Below are 18,572 nucleotides of genomic sequence, written 5' to 3'. Positions count from 1 at the left end.
GTGATCATTTTATTTTTCTTGTAGTTGGTGTGGTTGGTCCGGGAATTGGTGAAAAGTGGGGTTCTAGGAGCTGATGGTGTCTGCATGACATTCATGAAGCAGATTGCAGGTGAGTCTGTGGGGGACTGGAAGGAGAAAGAGGGTGGGAAAAGTTCAGGAAAGTGAGGGGGTGGGAGTGATTGAGGAATCATTAGCCTCCTTCCATGTGATTACAGGCATCTCTTTGGAACTAGACAACAATAAGGGGCTGGTTTAAAATCTCAGGGGAGCCTCTACTTCTTCCCCAGTTTCCCTTCCTCTGCCTTGTTTGGGGCCCAAAAGGAGACTTCTTGTCCACTCAAGTCAACCATTACACCAGGGTTTCTTGGTAGCCAAGACCAGGAAAATAGGGAGAGCTGGGGAATGATGACCATGCTTTCAGTATTCCCACCACTAGCCGAACTCCTCCCTCATATTCCTGTCCCTCTTGCCTATCAGTTGTGACGTCTGATGGGGGCTGGCCAACAAAGGAACACACCATGTCTCCATGGCACAAAACAGACCTTGACATTTAGGTTTATATATTGTTGTCAGCATCTGTGCCATCTGTCCCAGCAAACCACGTAGGCACTGTGGTTGAAAAGGTCTGCCTTTGCCATTCACCCAGATCCCCTAGGATGCATGCACAGGCGAGGTGTCTAGAGTTACACTTGGAGATGATCCTGTCATTTTCCCATTTTGACTTACGTGCTTCCCATGCAGGCTCTTCTGCTGAATACTTTGGGTGTTTTCTAGATACCTTAACTTGTGTCAGCAAAAAACTTTTTGAACATTCAATGCTTTTTTTTTGGGAGGGGGCCCTGTGATACCATTGTGGTGGTGTCCTATCTCCTGGCACCATTTCCTTTCTTGGGACCCTCAATCTGCCCATCTCAGCTTCAGGATTTTAGCCTGGCTTTTCTGCATGCTCATCTTGCCCCAAGAAATGGAAGTGACACCAACTGGAAGGGACATTAGAAACCATGGTAGAAAGAGACACGTCATAGCCTGCAGCGAGGCTGGACACAGGCCTCGGGACATCTGCAGCTGGAACAACCTACCTCTGCTGTCCTGTTTGTGCGTGAGCCAACCTGTTCACCTCCACCCTCACCCAGTCTCCAGCCGCTGAGTCTGTTCCATTCTATGCTGAATAGGAAAGTCTGTGGCTTCCAGGAAAATCCGGGTCCCTCCTTGGTTGATAGTCTCAGGCTAGTCAGAGCACAGGGAGAACAGAACATCTTAATTCCAGCACTTGGGAAGGAAGTTGTAGGATGGGAATTTGGGGATCCAGAGGAAGAGGTAAAGGAAATCATGTTAGCATAGTCTCAATGTTTGGTCCTATTCTGATTCTCCATTTTCTCTCTCCTTTGGGGTCAGGTGGAGATGTGACTGCAAAAAACATTTGGCTGGCAGAAAGTGTTCTGGAGATCCTGACAGAGCAGAGGTAGGGTCTGGCCTGAGAGGGGTGGGCTGCACACTGGGTGTGGTGCTGGGCGTGGGCAGGGGGAACTTGTAGCTTCCTTAACTGAGGAGGCTGAGGGGATAGAAACTTTTAGGATTAAGATGAGCTAGAGAAAAAGGAGAGAGCAAGAAGCCTTCTGGGTATGAAGGGCAGTAATTGATGGGGCTAGCAGCAGGGTCCAAGGGAGCAGCGTCCTTGCCAAAATACCCCTAAGCCTAGAGAAAATCAGTTTAATCTGATAAGGGTTTATTTTTGATCCAGACCTCCTTGGAATGTTTGTCTTTAGGTGGGAGGGGGAGGGAGTTCAGCTGGGTGCCAGCCATGGCACCCAGGCCTGGCAGGTACCGAGCCTGCTCCCCACCTCGGCTGTCAGCCCCATGGTCATAGTTAGGGAATAAAAGAGAGCCCCTGTCTGAGCCCCCTCACCTGCCCAGAGACAAAAGCTGTTTTTGCAGAACTGTTTGTAAAGCTGCTGTGAAGTAGCGGATGAAGCTCCAGGAAGACTGTCTCTGTCACCTACCCTGGCGGTGCTTTAGGCCACCCTTGATGACTATAAGTCACAGAGAAGGTGCTGACTTGTGTTGGTAGTAGGAGTTTGCTTCTCTGGGAGTCGTTTTCTGTCTAGTCCCTTTTCTTCTGCTTGTTTGGAAGGGTCCAGATCCCAGAGGATTTAGTGAAGACCTTGTCAGGAGGAAGCCCAGGAGCACTCTGGGCTTTCTGGCCATTGCTTTTCTCCCACAAGTGGAGGGCCAGAAACATGGGTGTTTGACCTTGTTGCTGACCCCTTTTATTCATACACCGGTCTCAAGTCCTGGGGTCAGAGGTCAGCTTCCTGAGCTGTGTGTGGAAGCCATGATAGCGAAGGATTAAAAGGTGGAAACTGGAAAGACAGATGCCTTTTAAATCCTCCTTTCTTTGTGTGTTCGTTCTTCGAGGCTCCTGCAGTAATGCTGGGAGCTCATTAACAGGGAGACTTTAAGCAGCTTCTCTAATAGTCCACAGGTTCTTCCTAGGCATGGCTGCCTGCCTCAGCCTGCGGTGCAGTGCCACCTAGTGCCCAGACTCGGTGCAGCAGGCACCTTGGGCCACAGAGAGGAGCCCTGGGTGCTGGAGACTCTGTGGCAGATTCTCTCTTGAGCCTCACTCTTGTCTGGGTCTCTCCTCTCCCCTTCTGTGTGGTGGCTGTTGGTGTCTTGGGTTCTGGTCTAGTAGACTTTCCTCTCTGGTGGGCTTGGCCCTTAAATTAATTGTGTAGATCACAGAGTGGACATAAAAACATCAGACCATCCTCCAGCATTTTCACCCTCCCTATTTCCCTTCCAAGACTTGTTGAGGCTACAGTGTCAAAGGTGACAGTTATGAGGAGCAGTTATTCTGGTGTCATTTGCTGCTGCTTATATTCGTCTTCAGGAAGCAGTTCCAATATAGTTCTCTGCTGTCAGGATGTTGCTTGACTGAATTAAGTTCCTCTTTGTCCTGTTTTCTGACAGGGTCACTAGATCTTTTTCCATTTTCTTGTATCGCGATTTAAGAGTCAGGAGCCAAGGTCCCACCCTGAGAAACTTCAGTAAGCAGTTAATAGGAGTTAGAAGGACCTTAAAATGGTCTGTCTGGCCTCTCTGTCCTCCCTTTCTCCCAACTCTCCTCAGTATACCAGCAAACAGCCAACTCTTTCATCACCCCTTCTCCCCAGGGAAATGCCCTGACTCCTGGGAAAGTGGGGCTTGGCCACCAAGATCATGTTCCTCTTCTCAGCCGGTGATTTAGGGCAAGTGACTCACTCACTGTCTGGGGGGATGGGATCGATGGCCTGTCTGATTTAGAGCAAGCAGTGCTCGACATAGGGATGATGGATGGGGGCACCAGACTGGCATGGTATGTTGCAGGAACACGGGGCACAGCTGAGGGGCCCAGTGGCCACTGTAGCTTGTCCTCGTAGTAGTTTATTTTAGCCACCGTGTTATGGAGGGAATCAGGGGGATCTCTAAATGGGCTTAACAGTGTCTTTGTTTCACCCCGAACTACTTTGCTCTGGATTCTTTCTGCTTTTAGCTTCTAAGCATCAGAGTAGCCTAACCCCAAGCAGAGTAGGGGAGGTGTCTGAGCCTTCAAGCTTGATATTCTGTGGAAAGGATCACAGGAGCACCTCATACGGCTAACATCCCCCTGAAGGACTGTTCCTCTATCCTCCCTACACTCATACCTCAGGTGCCTCCATTCTTACCCTCAGCAGCAATATCAGCCACGAATAGAAGGCCTGACTAGAAAAATATAATGGGGTGGGGAGGAGACACAGTCTTGGCCCTTGAGAAACTTGTAATCTAGTTTGGGAGGCATGAAAACAACTTAGAAAGCAACATATAATCAACTATAAAATAATAGTTATGGGCCAAGGAGACCTAGTTTTCATCCAGCACTTCTCTTCATTGGGTACCAGACAGAATGAGTTAGGAAGCCCTGGTCACTGTGTATAGGGAGTTGTGAAAATGCCTGGCAGTGCTGATTCAGGGGAACATCTTAGAAGCAAACCTGCCATACTCGAACTGTATTCAGGAGTGTGGGCAGATCTGGACCGAGCAGAAGTACCATTGTCCTCCCTGCCTTCCTGCCTTCCTGCAGAGAGTGGGTGCTGAAGAGCAGCATTCTTATTGCCATGGCGGTGTATACCTACCTGAGGCTCATTGTAGACCACCATAGTACAGCCCAGCTTCAGGCTCTTCGACAAAAGGAGGTGGATTTCTGCATCTCACTGCTTCGGGAGCGGGTAAGAGAGAGCTGCCGGCCTGAGGGAAGGTCTCTGCACACAGAGGCAGACCCACACCTCCTCTCTCCCTAGCCCTCACCCCATCTACAGGGAAAAGGGAGAGGGAGCTGGTGCTGTCAGGGTGTATTTAATGGGGAGTCTGTCCTCAGCAAAAGCTGGGAAGGACTTTTTCATAGCCAAAGACCTCTGAGCCTCAATCTCAACCCCTGCTCTCTTCCATAGAATAGTTCAGAAATCAAGATCCAGGGACCAGTGGGAATCACCCAACTTTACTACCCTCCCCTACTCTTTCCCTCACTGGAACACACTGTTCCTTCTTCCCTCTAGCAGGTAAACAATCTGTGCTCTCTCCCCCACCCCTTTTCCCTTTCCCCCAAGTTCATGGACTGCTTCATGATTGGCCGGGACCTGGTGCGCCTCCTGCAGAATGTTGCTAGGATACCAGAGTTTGAGCTGCTATGGAAAGACATTGTTCATAACCCTCAAGCCTTGAGCCCCCAGTTCACAGGTAAATAGCAATTGGGGAAGATGGAGAGGTTAAGGAATCCATCAGTGAGGATAGAGAAGTTGGGGTAGAGAAGCAGTGAGGTTGATGGATGGGAGAGCCCTGACAGGCGGCTGAGTAACTCAGGACAAGCAAGTCTCTGTTGAAGCCCAGCCAAGTTGTAGAGCCCCAAAAGAGGGAGAACAGAGCAGGGAGTGACACTTTTCCTAATCGAAGGCTCTGGAGGTACTGATTGCTGATTTTGTCAAGGGAAAAAGGTAGGGCAGAGAACTGCGATTACTACTTTCCCAGCAAGTCTTTGGCTCGGGTGGTGAGCTGCTGGCTTGTTCCCAGATTCCTTCTCTGGCCGACAGGGAAGTTTGGAGGTCAGCACGTGAGGCTGAGTCAGTGGAGGGGCTTGTCTTGGCAAGGCCTTCAAGGGGAGGAGGCCCCCTCACTTTCAGCAATGTTGTCTCCAGTCTCAGGGGCCCAGCCTGCCCAGCAGTGTCTTTGGGGAAGGAAGAGACTCTGTTTGCTTCTCCCAGATCAGGCATGGACCTAGCCTTGTCCCCTTCCAGGGGGACCTTCCAGTCTCCAGGATCCCAGTTTACTCCCTGAGCAATAGAAAAAGCCAAAATAGGACTTGGACTTTAGTTGATAATTTCCTTCTCCCCTCTCTTATATTAGGCCAGCATTCTGAGACCTAGGAAATCATAAGAGACAGGAGCACCACTGCAGGCTAAATAAATCCTTAATCCTAAATGCCCAGTGCTGTTAGACCTGCACTGGGAGCTGACCCTCCAAGAGGAAAGATGGAGTTGTCTGATCTCTGACCTACCCACAAGGCCTCAGACTGGGCTACAGAAGGGCTGGAGAGAAAAAGTGCTACTGTGTGTTTGGGGAAGTTTTCTTCCAGTGCGTGGTGATACGTAGATGTTAGCCAAGCTCCCCCCAGATACAGGTTCCTGACCTCCCTCCTCCACCCCCCACACTCCATTCTTCTCACTTGGAGTTGACACTTTGCTTGGCCCTGTGGAATGTGCTGACTTTGCTTCACCCGAAGACAGCATTAGCTTAGTGACAGGAGGAGTATCCTTGGAAGGGAGCACAAAGTGCTTACTCGGTCCCTTCTCCAGCCCACATCTTCCTTAACAGCAGGGCTGCTTGCTCTGGGGCCCTGGCCCAGACAAACCAGTTTTCCTTCCATTGCCTTTGGCCCTCACATATGTGTTTGCCTCTCTTGGTGCAGGCATCCTCCAGCTCCTCCAGTCAAGAACATCCAGAAAGTTCCTGGCTTGCCGCCTCACCCCGGACATGGAGACCAAACTCCTCTTCATGACATCCCGGGTACATTGAAGTGTTCTGGAAGAGGCCCTGGCCCTTCCTACCCTCTTCTGTGGGGCAGCCATCAAGCTCTGGCATGGCCTGGAATTCAGGGCACAGAGATCCTGGCTAGAGGGGGAGGGGTCACCTGGGGAAGAGGTGGCAAGGCCTCTTACTGGGGCCTTTTGGATTGCCTGAATGATTGTGAATTCTCAAGAGGAATTCCACAGAAATGTAGCCAATGCCAGTGATTGAAGCCATCCACAGACCTACTTTCCCTTCCCTTCCTCCATTCTACTTTCTTTTTGGGGACCCTTTTCCCCTACGGATAGGAGCAAGAAGAAGAGAGAACTTTTTGGGTTTTATGCACCATTTAGGGTGTAAGGTGTTGGGGGTGATTGATGGGTTTACCCATCACTTGGAGGATGCCACAAATATTTGAACATTGTACATCCTCACCCAGACAGCCCAACACGGAATAAGAAGAAATCTTGGCTACCGTTGCACATGCCCCCTGGGACCCCTTAGTATGTTCAGTGTTGACACAGGCAAATCAAAGAAAGTGACCTTTGTGACAAAGGAGAAGCAGAAGTCATAAAGAAAAGATAGCCGAGTGTTAAGTGGATGCCTCGGGCAATGTAATAAGCACTGACGATTCTAGAGCACTTTATAATTGCAAAGCTTCTCACATCCATGATTTCATTTGATCCTCACCAGTATTGTGGGAGGTAGATAGTGCAAATACTCTTATCCTCATTTTACAAATGAGAGAACTGAGGCCCAGAAAAGTTCTGTCACTTTCCCAAGATTAGCCACAAAATCTGAATTGGAAGGCAAACAGGAGTCCTTGCTGGGGCTCCCAAGTCTTCCTCATTAAAGCCCCTGGTTCTTTCCCCTGGGGCCCAGCAGAGCTGCCTACGGCAGTCCTATAGCTGCTTGAAAACAGCATCCTGACCTCCCTTCCGAGTGTTGCCCCTCACTTGATCTTCATCTGGTATTTCCAGTCCCACCACAGAGACAGAGATAGGACTCAAAAGACTGACTCCAGTGATTTTTGTTCTGCTCTGTGCTGCGCAAACAGTGCTTCTTCATGGTGCCTGCATCATAATAAGTAATAAATGAAGTGTCAGATGGAAGGCAAGGAAGGAAGCATAAGTATATCGTTGGCATTTACATGAAACTAGAGAACCCTTCAATGTATAACTCATTAGTCTCAAAAGGAGGAAAGATTTCAGGAACAGTTTGATGAATTAGAAAGTTGTGAAAGATAGCTGAAAATTTGGAGCAGGCCCTGAGCATATCCTGACTTGGTCTGCTCATCCTTACCCCAGTTTCCTCTTCTCCCTCCCTAGGTACGGTTTGGCCAACAGAAGCGATACCAGGATTGGTTCCAGCGGCAGTATCTGTCCACCCCAGACAGTCAGTCCCTGCGCTGTGATCTGATTCGCTACATCTGTGGTGTGGTCCACCCATCCAATGAGGTGCTGAGCTCAGATATTTTGCCTCGTTGGGCTATCATTGGCTGGCTCCTGACCACGTGCACGGTGAGGAGCTTGCAGGGGGCTGGGATTGGTGTGGGATGGCCAAGGTCGGTGACAGGGGTGGGGTGGGGGGTGTCCCAGGGTCCTCAGCTTATTGGCCAGAGTATCCCGTGGCTTTTTAAGCCTTGTGTGTCAGTCTTGGTTCCTTTGACCCTTCCTCTGTCCGTTGGTTTTCTTCACACTCTGTCTCCTAGTCGTAACCTACTTCTCTGCAATCCCCCCAAATTCTTCCTCCTTGTCCTTTGACCCTGTCCCACATTTCTCAGGTTGTCTCTGTCATCCTGTTGTTCCTTCCTCTGTCTCTGATCCGTCAGTCTTTTACACCCAGGTTTTATACCCTCTGTCACTCTGAACGTTTGCTTGCCTTCATCCTTTTCAGATACCTTTGGGAGTAGAATGTCCTAGCTTCCCCTGCAGTCATTATCCCACAGTCCCTCCGGATTTTTTTACTTTGTGCTTGTTTCCTAAGGCTTCTTCCTGTATCCGCTATAGAAGTCCCCTTCTCCAGACTCTAGAGCCTTAGCACCTGTTGTCATCTCTGCTTTCCTCTCCCTTCCTCTCCCCAAGCACAGGCTGTCCCTAATGGGGGTCACCTCCTTCCCAGCTTCCTCCCTGAGTCTCTTGCTATAAGGATAGGATCATGCTGGTCTTATTGCTGCTCTCCCAACCACACTGACCCTTTTTGACAAGACTTCTCCACTTCTTTCTTGAGAGTGGTCACTTCTCTTGGTCAAGCCTCCCCCCAGAATAGCCCCACCTTGGGAGCAGGAGGCTTGGAGATGTAGCAGGTGACTGGGAGAATCCATTGAGGGAACACAGAGTGTGCACACAGCCCAGGGGGAGCTCTGAGGTCCAGCTGCACCTCCTTTCACTGCTGAGGCTCTGCTGGAGAATCAGGGGGTTGGGTGAGCTTGGTCTTTGGTACACGGTCCTCAGCTCCCTGAGGCATGGAGATCCCAAGGACAGTAGGTCCACAGACACCCATGCATTACTACTCATGTGTCCACACACATATGTGCAGGGGCTCTCTTCTGTTTCCTCATGTCATGGAATCTGGGCCATCCTAGACATCCTGTTACTTCTGGAGGTGGGGAGAAGAGGGAGTCAGGCTTCCCCCCCATTCTCTCCTCCAGTCCAATGTTGCAGCCTCCAATGCCAAACTGGCTCTGTTTTACGACTGGCTCTTCTTTAGTCCAGACAAGGACAGCATCATGAACATAGGTATGTGCCGTGTTATCTTAGCATGTGTTGGGGAATTGGGAAGGAGAACAGACAGCTTATCAAAAAACAGTTGCAGTTCTTTGTCCCTTATCAACTCTCCTTTGACCCATTGTGAATGCCTTCAATCCAGGTGAATTGTCATGCCCTGCCTTCCTCCCTCCTCCATCTCTCCAAAACAGCCTTGGACCTCAGACGTTGAGCCAAAAATGAGTTTCCTGCTCCCATCCTACCCCTTTTCAACTCATATGCTAGGAAGAGGGGGAGGGAACTGGGGTGAAGTTTGAGGAACTGGGGGGGTCTTGGGACCTGCCTTTGTCAAACTTCAGTTTCTCCATTGGTGGGCTTTAGTTTGAGAAATTTATTGCTCTCTCTTCTCGGGGAGAGAGCAGGCACTGACTGGGGGCTGTGGGGTTGGGACCCTTTCTTCCCCCTGACTCTAGAACCAGCCATTCTGGTCATGCATCACTCCATGAAGCCCCACCCAGCCATCACTGCCACACTCCTGGACTTCATGTGCCGGGTAAGGAAGGCGTTCTCCACTCTTCCCCATTCCATAAGACAGAGAAAGAACATTCTCGCCTTTCTGATCCTTTCTCTCCCAGGGCCCCCTTAGCTCTCAGACAAGGAGGGGCTCTGGGGTTTTCTTCCCAGGATGACTGAGCCCTCTCCCCAAACCTGAACTCCTCAAACAAATATCCTCATGTCCTAGCTTCCCAGTTGGCTTTTCTCAACCCCAGGTTGAAGAGGCTGAGGACAGAGCTCCTTCGGCAGGCCCACCCCAAGTTGACTCTAAATGGGAGCTTCCCCATTCTGGCTGCTTAGTAGCTGGCAGCTTGACCAGAAGACTCCTTTGCTTCCCACAGCCATATTCCCCATTAATCCTGGAAGTCAAAACTTGTGAAATCTGGATCAGCAAGAGCTGCCCCTAAAACACAGGGAATCCTGGGTCCTCTGTCCCATTCTCTTGGGGGCATAGGGCAGAATTGGAAGAGGATCCGTGACAGTCGTGTGCTTAAGTTCTTTCCACTCTGTTCTTTCAACTAGATCATTCCCAACTTCTATCCCCCACTGGAAGGCCATGTTCGACAGGGTGTCTTCTCTTCTCTCAATCACATTGTGGAGAAGCGGGTCCTGGCGTAAGAGACTTGGTGACAGACTTGGGAGTTGGTATGGGGAGGGCAGTTGCTCTTCTCCAATTCGGGTCACCAGCAGGATGGAATCACACTGTGGGCAGGCCAAGGACATGCCTTTGCTGCCAAAGCCCTGACGTTCCTGCTGCAGCCGTCTTGCACCACCCTGTAGAAGTGTAGACAGTGGAGGGTTTCCTCCCCTCCACCGCTGGGCCCTTTGCCTGCTACCTTCTCCTCCTCTGCTTATCAGGGTGCCCCCCTGGGTCGTAGGCATTGCCACCAAGTTCTAGATGGACTTGTTTTATCTTGACGGTTTAATGTGTGGTTCGGGAATGTTTTTGTTTGTTTTTGGGGGGGAATGAAGAACCATCTTGATCTGTTAGTCTTCACTCCTGTCCCATCAGGCACCTGGCTCCCCTGTTTGATAACCCTAAGCTGGATAAGGAGCTTCGTGCCATGTTGAGAGAGAAGTTTCCTGAGTTTTGCAGCTCACCCTCCCCACCTGTGGAAGGTATGGCCATCCCCTGTAGGCACTCTCCCCGCCTCCCCCAAAAAAGTGGGGGGAGCCAGATTATCAAGATTTTTCTTCTAGAGATACTCTGCTTTCTGTTTGGATTGGGTTCTTTGCCCATATCTTCATCATTCTTCTTCCATTCATCTTTCTTTCCCCCTTCTCTCTCCATCTTGCTGTTTTGCTTTCTTTAATTTCTTCTTTCTGTTTACTTTGTTTCTGTATCCTCTTGTCTTTTCCTTGTTGAACCTCTGTCCACTGTGTGTGCACATTTTTCCTCATTAGGGCTTGAAGTGGGTCAGTGTCTTCTCAGTTTTGCCTTTTTTCTCTTCCTTCCTGACCTAGGAGAATGGCCACCTCACATAAGGGTCTGCACGATCTCAGACTTGGTCAGAGGGCATGTTCTCTCTGCCCCTCGTCTTTTTGGGTGAAGGCGTACACTAAGGAAGCGTGCCCATTCTGTCTCATCTGTTTCATGCTTCCTGCCTTCTTACTTTTTTTTTTGGCCAGGCAATGGGGGTTAACTGACTTGCGCAGAGTCATACAGCTAGTGAATGTTATGTGTGTGAGGACAGATTTGAACTCAGGTCCTCCTGACTCCAGGGTTGATGCTCTATCCATTTTGCCACCTAGCTGCCCCCGTTACCGCCTTACTCTTAAGAGTCACCTAGCCAAACCTGAGCTGGACACCTAAGTATCATGTTCCATGCTTGCCTTTTTCCTGGCCAAATCTCTTGTCACCCACTTTGACTTGTGTTGTCTGGCTGTGGGCCCGAATGAGATCAATAAAATAAAGTAGTCTCTCAAGGAGAATTGCAGCCAGTTTGATCAGAACAGGCCATCCCATCTACTCACCCTGTTGAGCTGTGGAGGGCAGGGAGTCCGTTAAGGTCCCCGGAGTGCCTTAAAGACTTGTACTTTTTGTTTCCCGCCCCCAAGTTAAAATTGAAGAGCCGGTTTCCATGGAGATGGATAATCACATGTCAGACAAAGATGACAACTGCTATGACAACGCCGAAGCGGCCTTCAGCGATGATGAGGAGGACCTCAGCAGCAAAGGTGGGAGTTAGCAGTTTTTGGTCTTAAGAGACTAGTCATCAGGAGCAACCCTGCCAACTCTCTTCTCCTATCCCCCGTCTTACGAAGAGTTCATGTTATTGCCTAAGAGCCCATGGTGCCAAGAGTGCTGGGCCCCATGGAGAGGTGCAGCAGAAAGAGGAGAGGTGGTTCCCACTCAGAAAGTGTGGGGGAGGCAGAACCCCCAGGCAGAGAGTTCAGAGCCCTTTATGAGTGTTTCTGTTCAGCACCTCCTATGTACTGGGAGCTGGGAACAGAGAGACAAAAAGAGAATAGCAGCCTGACCTCAAGTGGTTCACATTCTATTAGAGGGAAATCATATGTCCATTGAAAACAAAGTATAAGACAGATACACGGTAAATTCTGGGAAGAGAGTATTGGCAGAGGGGTGGGGAGGAGGGACGTCAGGACAGGCATCTTGAAGGGGGTTGGTGGGAGCTTTAAAGGAAACCAGGGATTCTACCAGATGAAAGGATAGGCTTCATTCCAGGGTAGAGACCCAGATGGAAAGTGACTTGTGAGGACCAGCACAAAGGCAGTCTGGCTGGAGTGTGATGCGTGAGGAGAGGGATGTGCAGTGAGACCAGAAGGATGGGTTTGGGGTTAAAAGCCAAACTGGAGGCTAGAGGGAGCCACTGGTGCTTCTTGAGCAGGAGAGTGACCCAGTCATACTTGTTTTGGAAATGGAGAAGGGAGACAGGAGGAAGGGAGATCATTTCCAAACACTCAGACAATCACAGAGGATTAGGGTTTAAAGCGAGGACAGGTAATGGGCAGGATAGAAGTCAGGAGGTGGCTGTCTCTGGGATTTCCTTTCTCCCTTTGTGGTTAGTACTTAGGTTCTTAAAGGATAGGAGCTGACTTTCCCCCCCACCAGGCAAGAAGAGAGAATTTCGCTTCCACCCCATCAAGGAGGCAGTAGTGGAAGAGCCGATTGACATCACCCCTTACCTGGATCAGCTGGATGAGTCTCTGAAGGACAAAGTGCTCCTCCTGCAGAAGGGGAGGTCAGCCTGGGAGGCAGCTTGGGGGGGGGGTCGTGGTGGACAGTGGTATTTGGGAGTTAGGGGTCTTAGTCACTGGTCACATCTTCGTTGTATGAAGTTTCTCCAGAGAAGAAACCTTTACGATTAATGCTGGACTGAAGGAGACTGTGCGGCATGGTCTCTGCCCCGGCTTCTTCATAGAAAGCGTGCATCTGTGTATATGCACTTCTCTGTGTGGCCCTTCCCTCCATCTCTCATGTCCCTGGGGTTTCCTGTTGTTTCTGAACTGTAGTGACACAGAGGCCCAGTGTGAAGTCATGCAGGAAATCGTGGACCAAGTCCTGGAGGTAAGTAGTTCCCGTCTCCAGGGTGAGTGCAGGCCCCTTCTTAGCCTCGCAGGCCTCCCACAGCCCATCCTCTGGAATTGTCCTTCATCCTATATGCAAGATATCTCTCCGTTCCTTCACCGCCTTCTTTGGAGTCAGTGGCCCCTAGCATCGTTCTAGGGCTGTGGAGCAGGCGAGAGGTGGCTTGTGTCTGTGGCAACGCCTTCCCTTGTTTCTCCCTCAGGAAGACTTTGACTCAGAGCAGCTGTCCGTGCTGGCCTCCTGCCTCCAGGAGCTCTTCAAGGCCCACTTCCGAGGAGAGGTGCTGCCCGAGGAGGTCACTGAGGAGTAAGTCAGCCAGCCAGTCCTCAAGCAGCATTCCTTCCCGCTGTGGGTACATGGAGGCATTTGAACCTCTGAACCTCTTACCAGAAGCATCCTCACTGTAGAATTGGGAGGAAAAGGTGTTGGTTGTGCATCTAATTTGGTTAATCAGAAAGCATTAATATCAAGTGCTCAGCATGGTGTTTAGGGAGAAACACACCAAAATTTCATTCCATTCTTCCTGGACCCTGGTTTTTGTTGGGTGAGGCCAAAACAGCCATTTGAGCCCAACGTCAGTAGTTCTGCCTTTGACTCCCACCCTGGAGGGGGCTGGTATCTTTGCTTTGAAGGACTGTAATGGTCTCTTCCCTACTGGTCCCCTTATGGGAAGTGCTCTCCCCTTCCCCAGGAGATTTTGAATCCTGGTGAGTGATATTCCAGGAGGAGAGAAGTGGAACCAGAAACCTGGTCTCGGGGAAAATTTCCTCACAATCTGCCGAACCTGGCTTGGGGAAGGGGCACATGGGACATTCTAATCCTCCTTTACTCCCCACCCCTTTCTGACCCCTAATCCCATCATTCTAGGTCTCTGGAAGAATCCGTGGGGAAGCCCCTTTACCTAATATTTAGGTAAGTTTGCAGTTCTTAGGGACCCTCTTGTCTGCTATCTCTGTAGTTCTCTCACCCCACCACAACACTTCTTTGCCAGGTGGGCTCTTGCCTCAGCACTGGAGTGGTGAGATCCTTGTGGGGAGGGATCAAGGAGTGGGACAGAAGGGATTTCCCATGTTCCCCTGAAGAATACCTCCCAGGAGATCCTCTGTAAGGGTTACTCACCACAGACCTCCCTCCCCCTCCCCACCAGGAACTTGTGCCAGATGCAGGAGGACAACAGCAGCTTCTCTCTGCTCCTGGATCTTCTGTCTGAGCTCTACCAGAAACAGCCCAAGATTGGCTACCACCTGCTCTACTACCTGAGGGCCAGGTGTGTGTGTGGAGGGGGAGAGGTGAAGGACTCACCTGAAGGGGCTTTACCCCCACCTCCCCCCCATAGTCCAGATGCCTGTTATTTGTCTTACTTTCTCCCCTGCCATGCCCTAGAATGGGATGGTGGACAGACGGACGGGCGGGCGGGAGGGAGGAGGCTAGAAGACCAAAGAGCTTTGACCTGTGTCCTCTTGACCCTGGTCAGTCAGTTTCATTGATTGTGTCCAAGCTCTGTCCTGGGCACTGGGGAAGATAAGATGCAGGGGGCGGGGACTCGCTTCCAGTCTGGGCACAGACATGAGACAGTACAGTAAGGATCACGGGCACCAATTCGGAGGGGACTGAGAGCAGGCCAGGGGAAGCTTTGAGGGAGGGGAAAGTGCACTAGGCCATCGTTGGATGACTTGTCTGACCAGCTGGATCAGAAATGGCCGCGATTCTGGGGTGGGGTTTTGGCAAGGGTCATGTGGCTCAATCCCAGTTGGTTTTACAGTAAAGCGGCTGCAGGGAAGATGAACCTCTATGAGTCGTTTGCCCAGGCCACACAGCTGGGTGACCTTCACACCTGCCTGATGATGGACATGAAGGCCTGTCAGGAGGATGATGTTAGGCTGCTGTGCCACCTCACTCCTTCCATCTACACGGAGGTACAGCTGCCATGGACCAGAACCTCAAAGTTCAGGGGAATTAACCATTGGGGTTTTCATACCCTTAGCTCTCCTCTTTTTGGTTTTTCTCTGCCCATTTCTTATCCCTTTACTCTCCTAGAGGGCTACACACGCATCCATTCTCCTCTCCTATGTCCCAGAGAGCTGTGCCACAAATATCCCCATCCTCAGTCTCCACAAATGGCATCTGTGCCATATGTACTTATTTCACTACAGCTGTCTTTACTACCAGTAGGTACAGGAAGTAGGGGGCAGTAGTGTCTTAGGTTACCAACGATAGAAGTATCAGGCCCAAGGTTCTCATCTCCCAGCATTTCTCCCCTGCCGTCTTTCTAGAGTCATGCAAACCATGAGTTTGCATGGTTTTCTTCTTTGACCCTGTCCTAGGCCTCATCCCTGGATCCCATCCCACTGCCCGTTTTCCAGCCCCAGGGGTGGACAGAGCTGCCAATCCATGAGTTATGAGCCTTGAAGTAGGAGTTACATTTTTCCAGCACGCTTCCATTGGCTCAGAGCCCCCAGTAAACCAGGAAGCCTCTGGACTCATACAAAGTCTTGGGGAATTGGGATATGGGAGAAAATGTTGGTTCTTGGTAAAAGTTCCCTGGAACAGGGAAAAGGGCATAGGGTGTGGGGACAGCAAGGGGAATAATAAGCTCAGCCAAGAATAAGAGGGTGGAGAGGGATCCAGAGACACAGATGGATCACACCCTTCTTCCAGATTGCCTGTAGAAGGCCAACATCTTTAGAAGAGACCTTGCCCACCCTGTTCCAACCTGCTCCCCACCTTCCTTCCCTGGTCTGGAAATGAAGGGGAAACAAGGTCAAAATGTGAATTCTCTCTGCCCCTAACTTTGGTTCCTTCTAGAGGAGGGAGGTAGCTGTTTCTTTTTCCCCTAGACCTACACAGAAAGACCCCAAGTAATGGTATTCTTTCTCCCACCCCCTACCCCCACAGCATCACGTCTCACTCCCCTGGCCACCTAGCCTGTCTCTCTCTGTCCTCACAGTGATTCCAAAGGTTGAGCTCTCCCACGATGAGATCGCCATTATTGAGAATATTTGTACCAAATATGTTTGTCCCAGAATGAAGAATGGGAGAAAGAACATCTCTGGACACCTGACTGACTCTTTTCTTCATTTTCCCAGTTTCCAGATGAAACCTTGAGGAGTGGGGAGCTCCTCAACATGATTGTGGCTGTGATTGACTCAGCACAAGTAAGTATGGTTTTCCTGAGTTACTTGGGGTGAAATGCTAGGCTTCCCTTCTGTCCAGTTCTCTAGACATGTTCAGACAGACACATGCCTCTGCACATAGACGCACGGCAGCCTTTCCCCTCGAGGGCCCTTTGGGAGTGTTAATAGAGACTCTGTGTGCTGAGGACTTCTGTGTCGAGGATACTGAGAACGAAGCCAGTAGGAGGGACGAGGACCAGGCCAAGGAAGTCTCAGTAGCACTCTCCCCTTCCAACATCATTTGATATCTCCATCCCCTCTCTGTTAGTAAAGAGTGTTGGAACTGTTTCAGGGGTTTTGCCTCTCTCAGTTGGGGTTGGATTGGAAAAAGTTAGTCCTGTCCCTTTTATCACTTTCTGTATCCTAAGGTCACAAAGAGGCATGGGGTGTCCAGCACACTTAGACTCTATTCCAGGTGTGGACTGATGCTCCATCTATGAGCTAGCTCTTCCTGGGGCATTCTTCCTTTCTGTCCACCCAAGACTGTACCACTCCACTCTGCCACGCTGGCCCAGACATGAACCCAGATTAGTCATGGGTAGTTCCAAGAGTTGGGTTCCCCGAGGGTGAGTTCCCCATTCTCATCAATGGGGTTGTTTCGGGGTCATGTTTCACAAGAAGTCTGTCTTCAGCATCCTCAGTCGGTGGCCACACCTGGCTAGTCATAGGCCAAAACAAGGGGACTCCATTATTATAGGATGACCCTTCTTCCTTCTCTCAACCATATACTCAGTGGCATAGTGATGTCACCCACCCAGTTCTACTGTTCTAAGAGAGTGATTGTTGGAAGGAAGACAAAGATATCGACAGGGGGCCCTCAGGAATAGTTTCTTTCTTCCCACCCCACCCCCCACCTTTCCCCAAATCAGCTTTCTAAACATACTCCTCTACCATATTTGGGATTGTCTTGTCATGTACCATTTATTCATACCTCCTTCTCTTTGGGCTCCTGGCTTGCCCTCCTCCCCTCCCCTCCCCTCCCTAATGAGACTGATGCTAATGATGCCCCTTTCTCTACCATCATACCCACCCCTACCTATCTAGCTGCAGGAATTGGTCTGCCATGTGATGATGGGGAATCTGGTCATGTTTCGAAAGGACTCTGTCCTCAACATCCTCAGTAAGTGACCACACCTGCTGGGTATCTTGGAGCAGAAAATTGGGGTTGGGGCGGGATGGCAATTCCTATGGGTATTTTGATATTGGGAAGGGGGTGGAGAGAAGCTGGATAGGGCACCTACTCCTGCCTTAGGCTCATCACCAGCTCTCTTTCTACTCCATAAAATAGGAAGATCTGGGGAAGTAAAAGTTTTAGGGAATGCAAGCAATCAGTGTAACATGACTGTAAGCTTTGTCTTTCCACTTATTGAATTGTAACCAAAGAGAAAACCCCCACACACACCCTTTTCTACCTTTCTCCAGTCCAAAGCCTAGACTGGGAAACCTTTGAGCAGTACTGTGCCTGGCAGCTCTTCTTGGCTCACAACATCCCCTTGGAGACCATCATCCCCATTCTGCAGCATCTCAAATATAAGGGTGAGTACAGGGGTAAAGAGACTAGAGCCTGAGGAGAAGAGAGTGGGCATAGAACAATCTAGAACATCCTCAGGGCTTAGGATATTCTATGACACGTTCAGGGGCTCGGGAAGGGGCTCCTTCCTTCCCTTACGTGCCCCACTCCCCTACAGACAGTTCCAAACCCCTTTTACTTTTCAGATGACTCTTGCTTTTCCTGAGGAATGGATGGCTAGATTGTGGGGGTGGGGCACACAGTGGAGCAGTTGTCCACATAGAGACCAAGAGCCCAAGTTGACTTACTTGAAAAAGGAATGGGGTAGAACAGGTTTTTTTTTTTCCTTTCTAAGATCTCCCCTACTTTTTTCCTAGTCGCTACTGTCAGACATACATAGTTTGAGATGGATGGATTCCTCCTTGTTACTCACCCTTTCCCTTGTCCCCAATTCTATCAATATCTAACTTTTTTTCTGCAGAACACCCTGAGGCTCTATCCTGCCTGCTGCTTCAGCTCCGGAGAGAGAAGTGAGCTTCCTACCCCCAAACTCCATTATCTGTGTCCTTGGGATACCTGTCCAAGGAAAAAGGGATTGAGAATTTTTTCATCTCTATCTTGGGGATACTATGGGAAGCAGTGATTGGGGGGGGGTTCCTATTCCGTTCTTTTGGCATGTTTACTTCCTCCATCTGTTGGGGTGACTTTTTTCTCCCCTCCCCCAAAATGGTTTATAAACAGGCAGGCTCCCTTGGGACTCTGGTTTCCTCTCTTCTCTAGTCCCCTGCTCACCAGAGGCTGCCCTGGGAGGTGGAGACCGGACATCCCTGTTTCCTGCTACCACAGCAGTTCTAATCATCGGTGGCTTCCCCTCTCTCTGTCTCCCTGCCATATGGCTAATCCAAGGGGAAGAAGGGTCAGAATGAAGTGTCATTCCACATCACTGCCTCCTGGGCTCTCTCTCTCTCTCTCTCTCTCTCTCTCTCTCTCTCTCTCTCTCTCTC

The 18,572-nt window shown here is 50.3% G+C and overlaps 1 protein-coding gene across 2 annotated transcripts in view; it reads left to right on the top strand.

Annotated features, from left to right (window-relative positions):
* LOC114049719 (integrator complex subunit 3) overlaps positions 1–18,572 on the top strand; it is a 38,531-nt gene that overhangs the window by 15,586 nt on the left and 4,373 nt on the right. Inside the window, exons 5-25 of one of the 2 annotated variants that reach the window (XM_027871091.1) lie at positions 25–109; positions 1,396–1,462; positions 4,100–4,244; positions 4,623–4,752; positions 5,978–6,075; positions 7,404–7,595; positions 8,726–8,813; positions 9,254–9,333; positions 9,858–9,949; positions 10,348–10,454; positions 11,394–11,513; positions 12,409–12,538; positions 12,810–12,864; positions 13,088–13,191; positions 13,753–13,797; positions 14,033–14,152; positions 14,648–14,801; positions 15,972–16,040; positions 17,103–17,178; positions 17,481–17,594; positions 18,050–18,098. In XM_027871091.1, the coding sequence (XP_027726892.1) occupies positions 25–109; positions 1,396–1,462; positions 4,100–4,244; positions 4,623–4,752; positions 5,978–6,075; positions 7,404–7,595; positions 8,726–8,813; positions 9,254–9,333; positions 9,858–9,949; positions 10,348–10,454; positions 11,394–11,513; positions 12,409–12,538; positions 12,810–12,864; positions 13,088–13,191; positions 13,753–13,797; positions 14,033–14,152; positions 14,648–14,801; positions 15,972–16,040; positions 17,103–17,178; positions 17,481–17,594; positions 18,050–18,098 (2,120 nt within the window). Of the gene's footprint in view, positions 1–24; positions 110–1,395; positions 1,463–4,033; positions 4,245–4,622; positions 4,753–5,977; positions 6,076–7,403; positions 7,596–8,725; positions 8,814–9,253; positions 9,334–9,857; positions 9,950–10,347; positions 10,455–11,393; positions 11,514–12,408; positions 12,539–12,809; positions 12,865–13,087; positions 13,192–13,752; positions 13,798–14,032; positions 14,153–14,647; positions 14,802–15,971; positions 16,041–17,102; positions 17,179–17,480; positions 17,595–18,049; positions 18,099–18,572 lie in introns of both variants that reach the window. The other variant, XM_027871090.1, reaches the window with a different exon arrangement.

This window comes from Vombatus ursinus, unplaced genomic scaffold (genome assembly GCF_900497805.2).
Source record: "Vombatus ursinus unplaced genomic scaffold, bare-nosed wombat genome assembly UNPS02014798.1, whole genome shotgun sequence".
Lineage (NCBI taxonomy): Eukaryota > Metazoa > Chordata > Mammalia > Diprotodontia > Vombatidae > Vombatus > Vombatus ursinus.
This window is presented reverse-complemented; position numbering and strand designations above follow the sequence as displayed.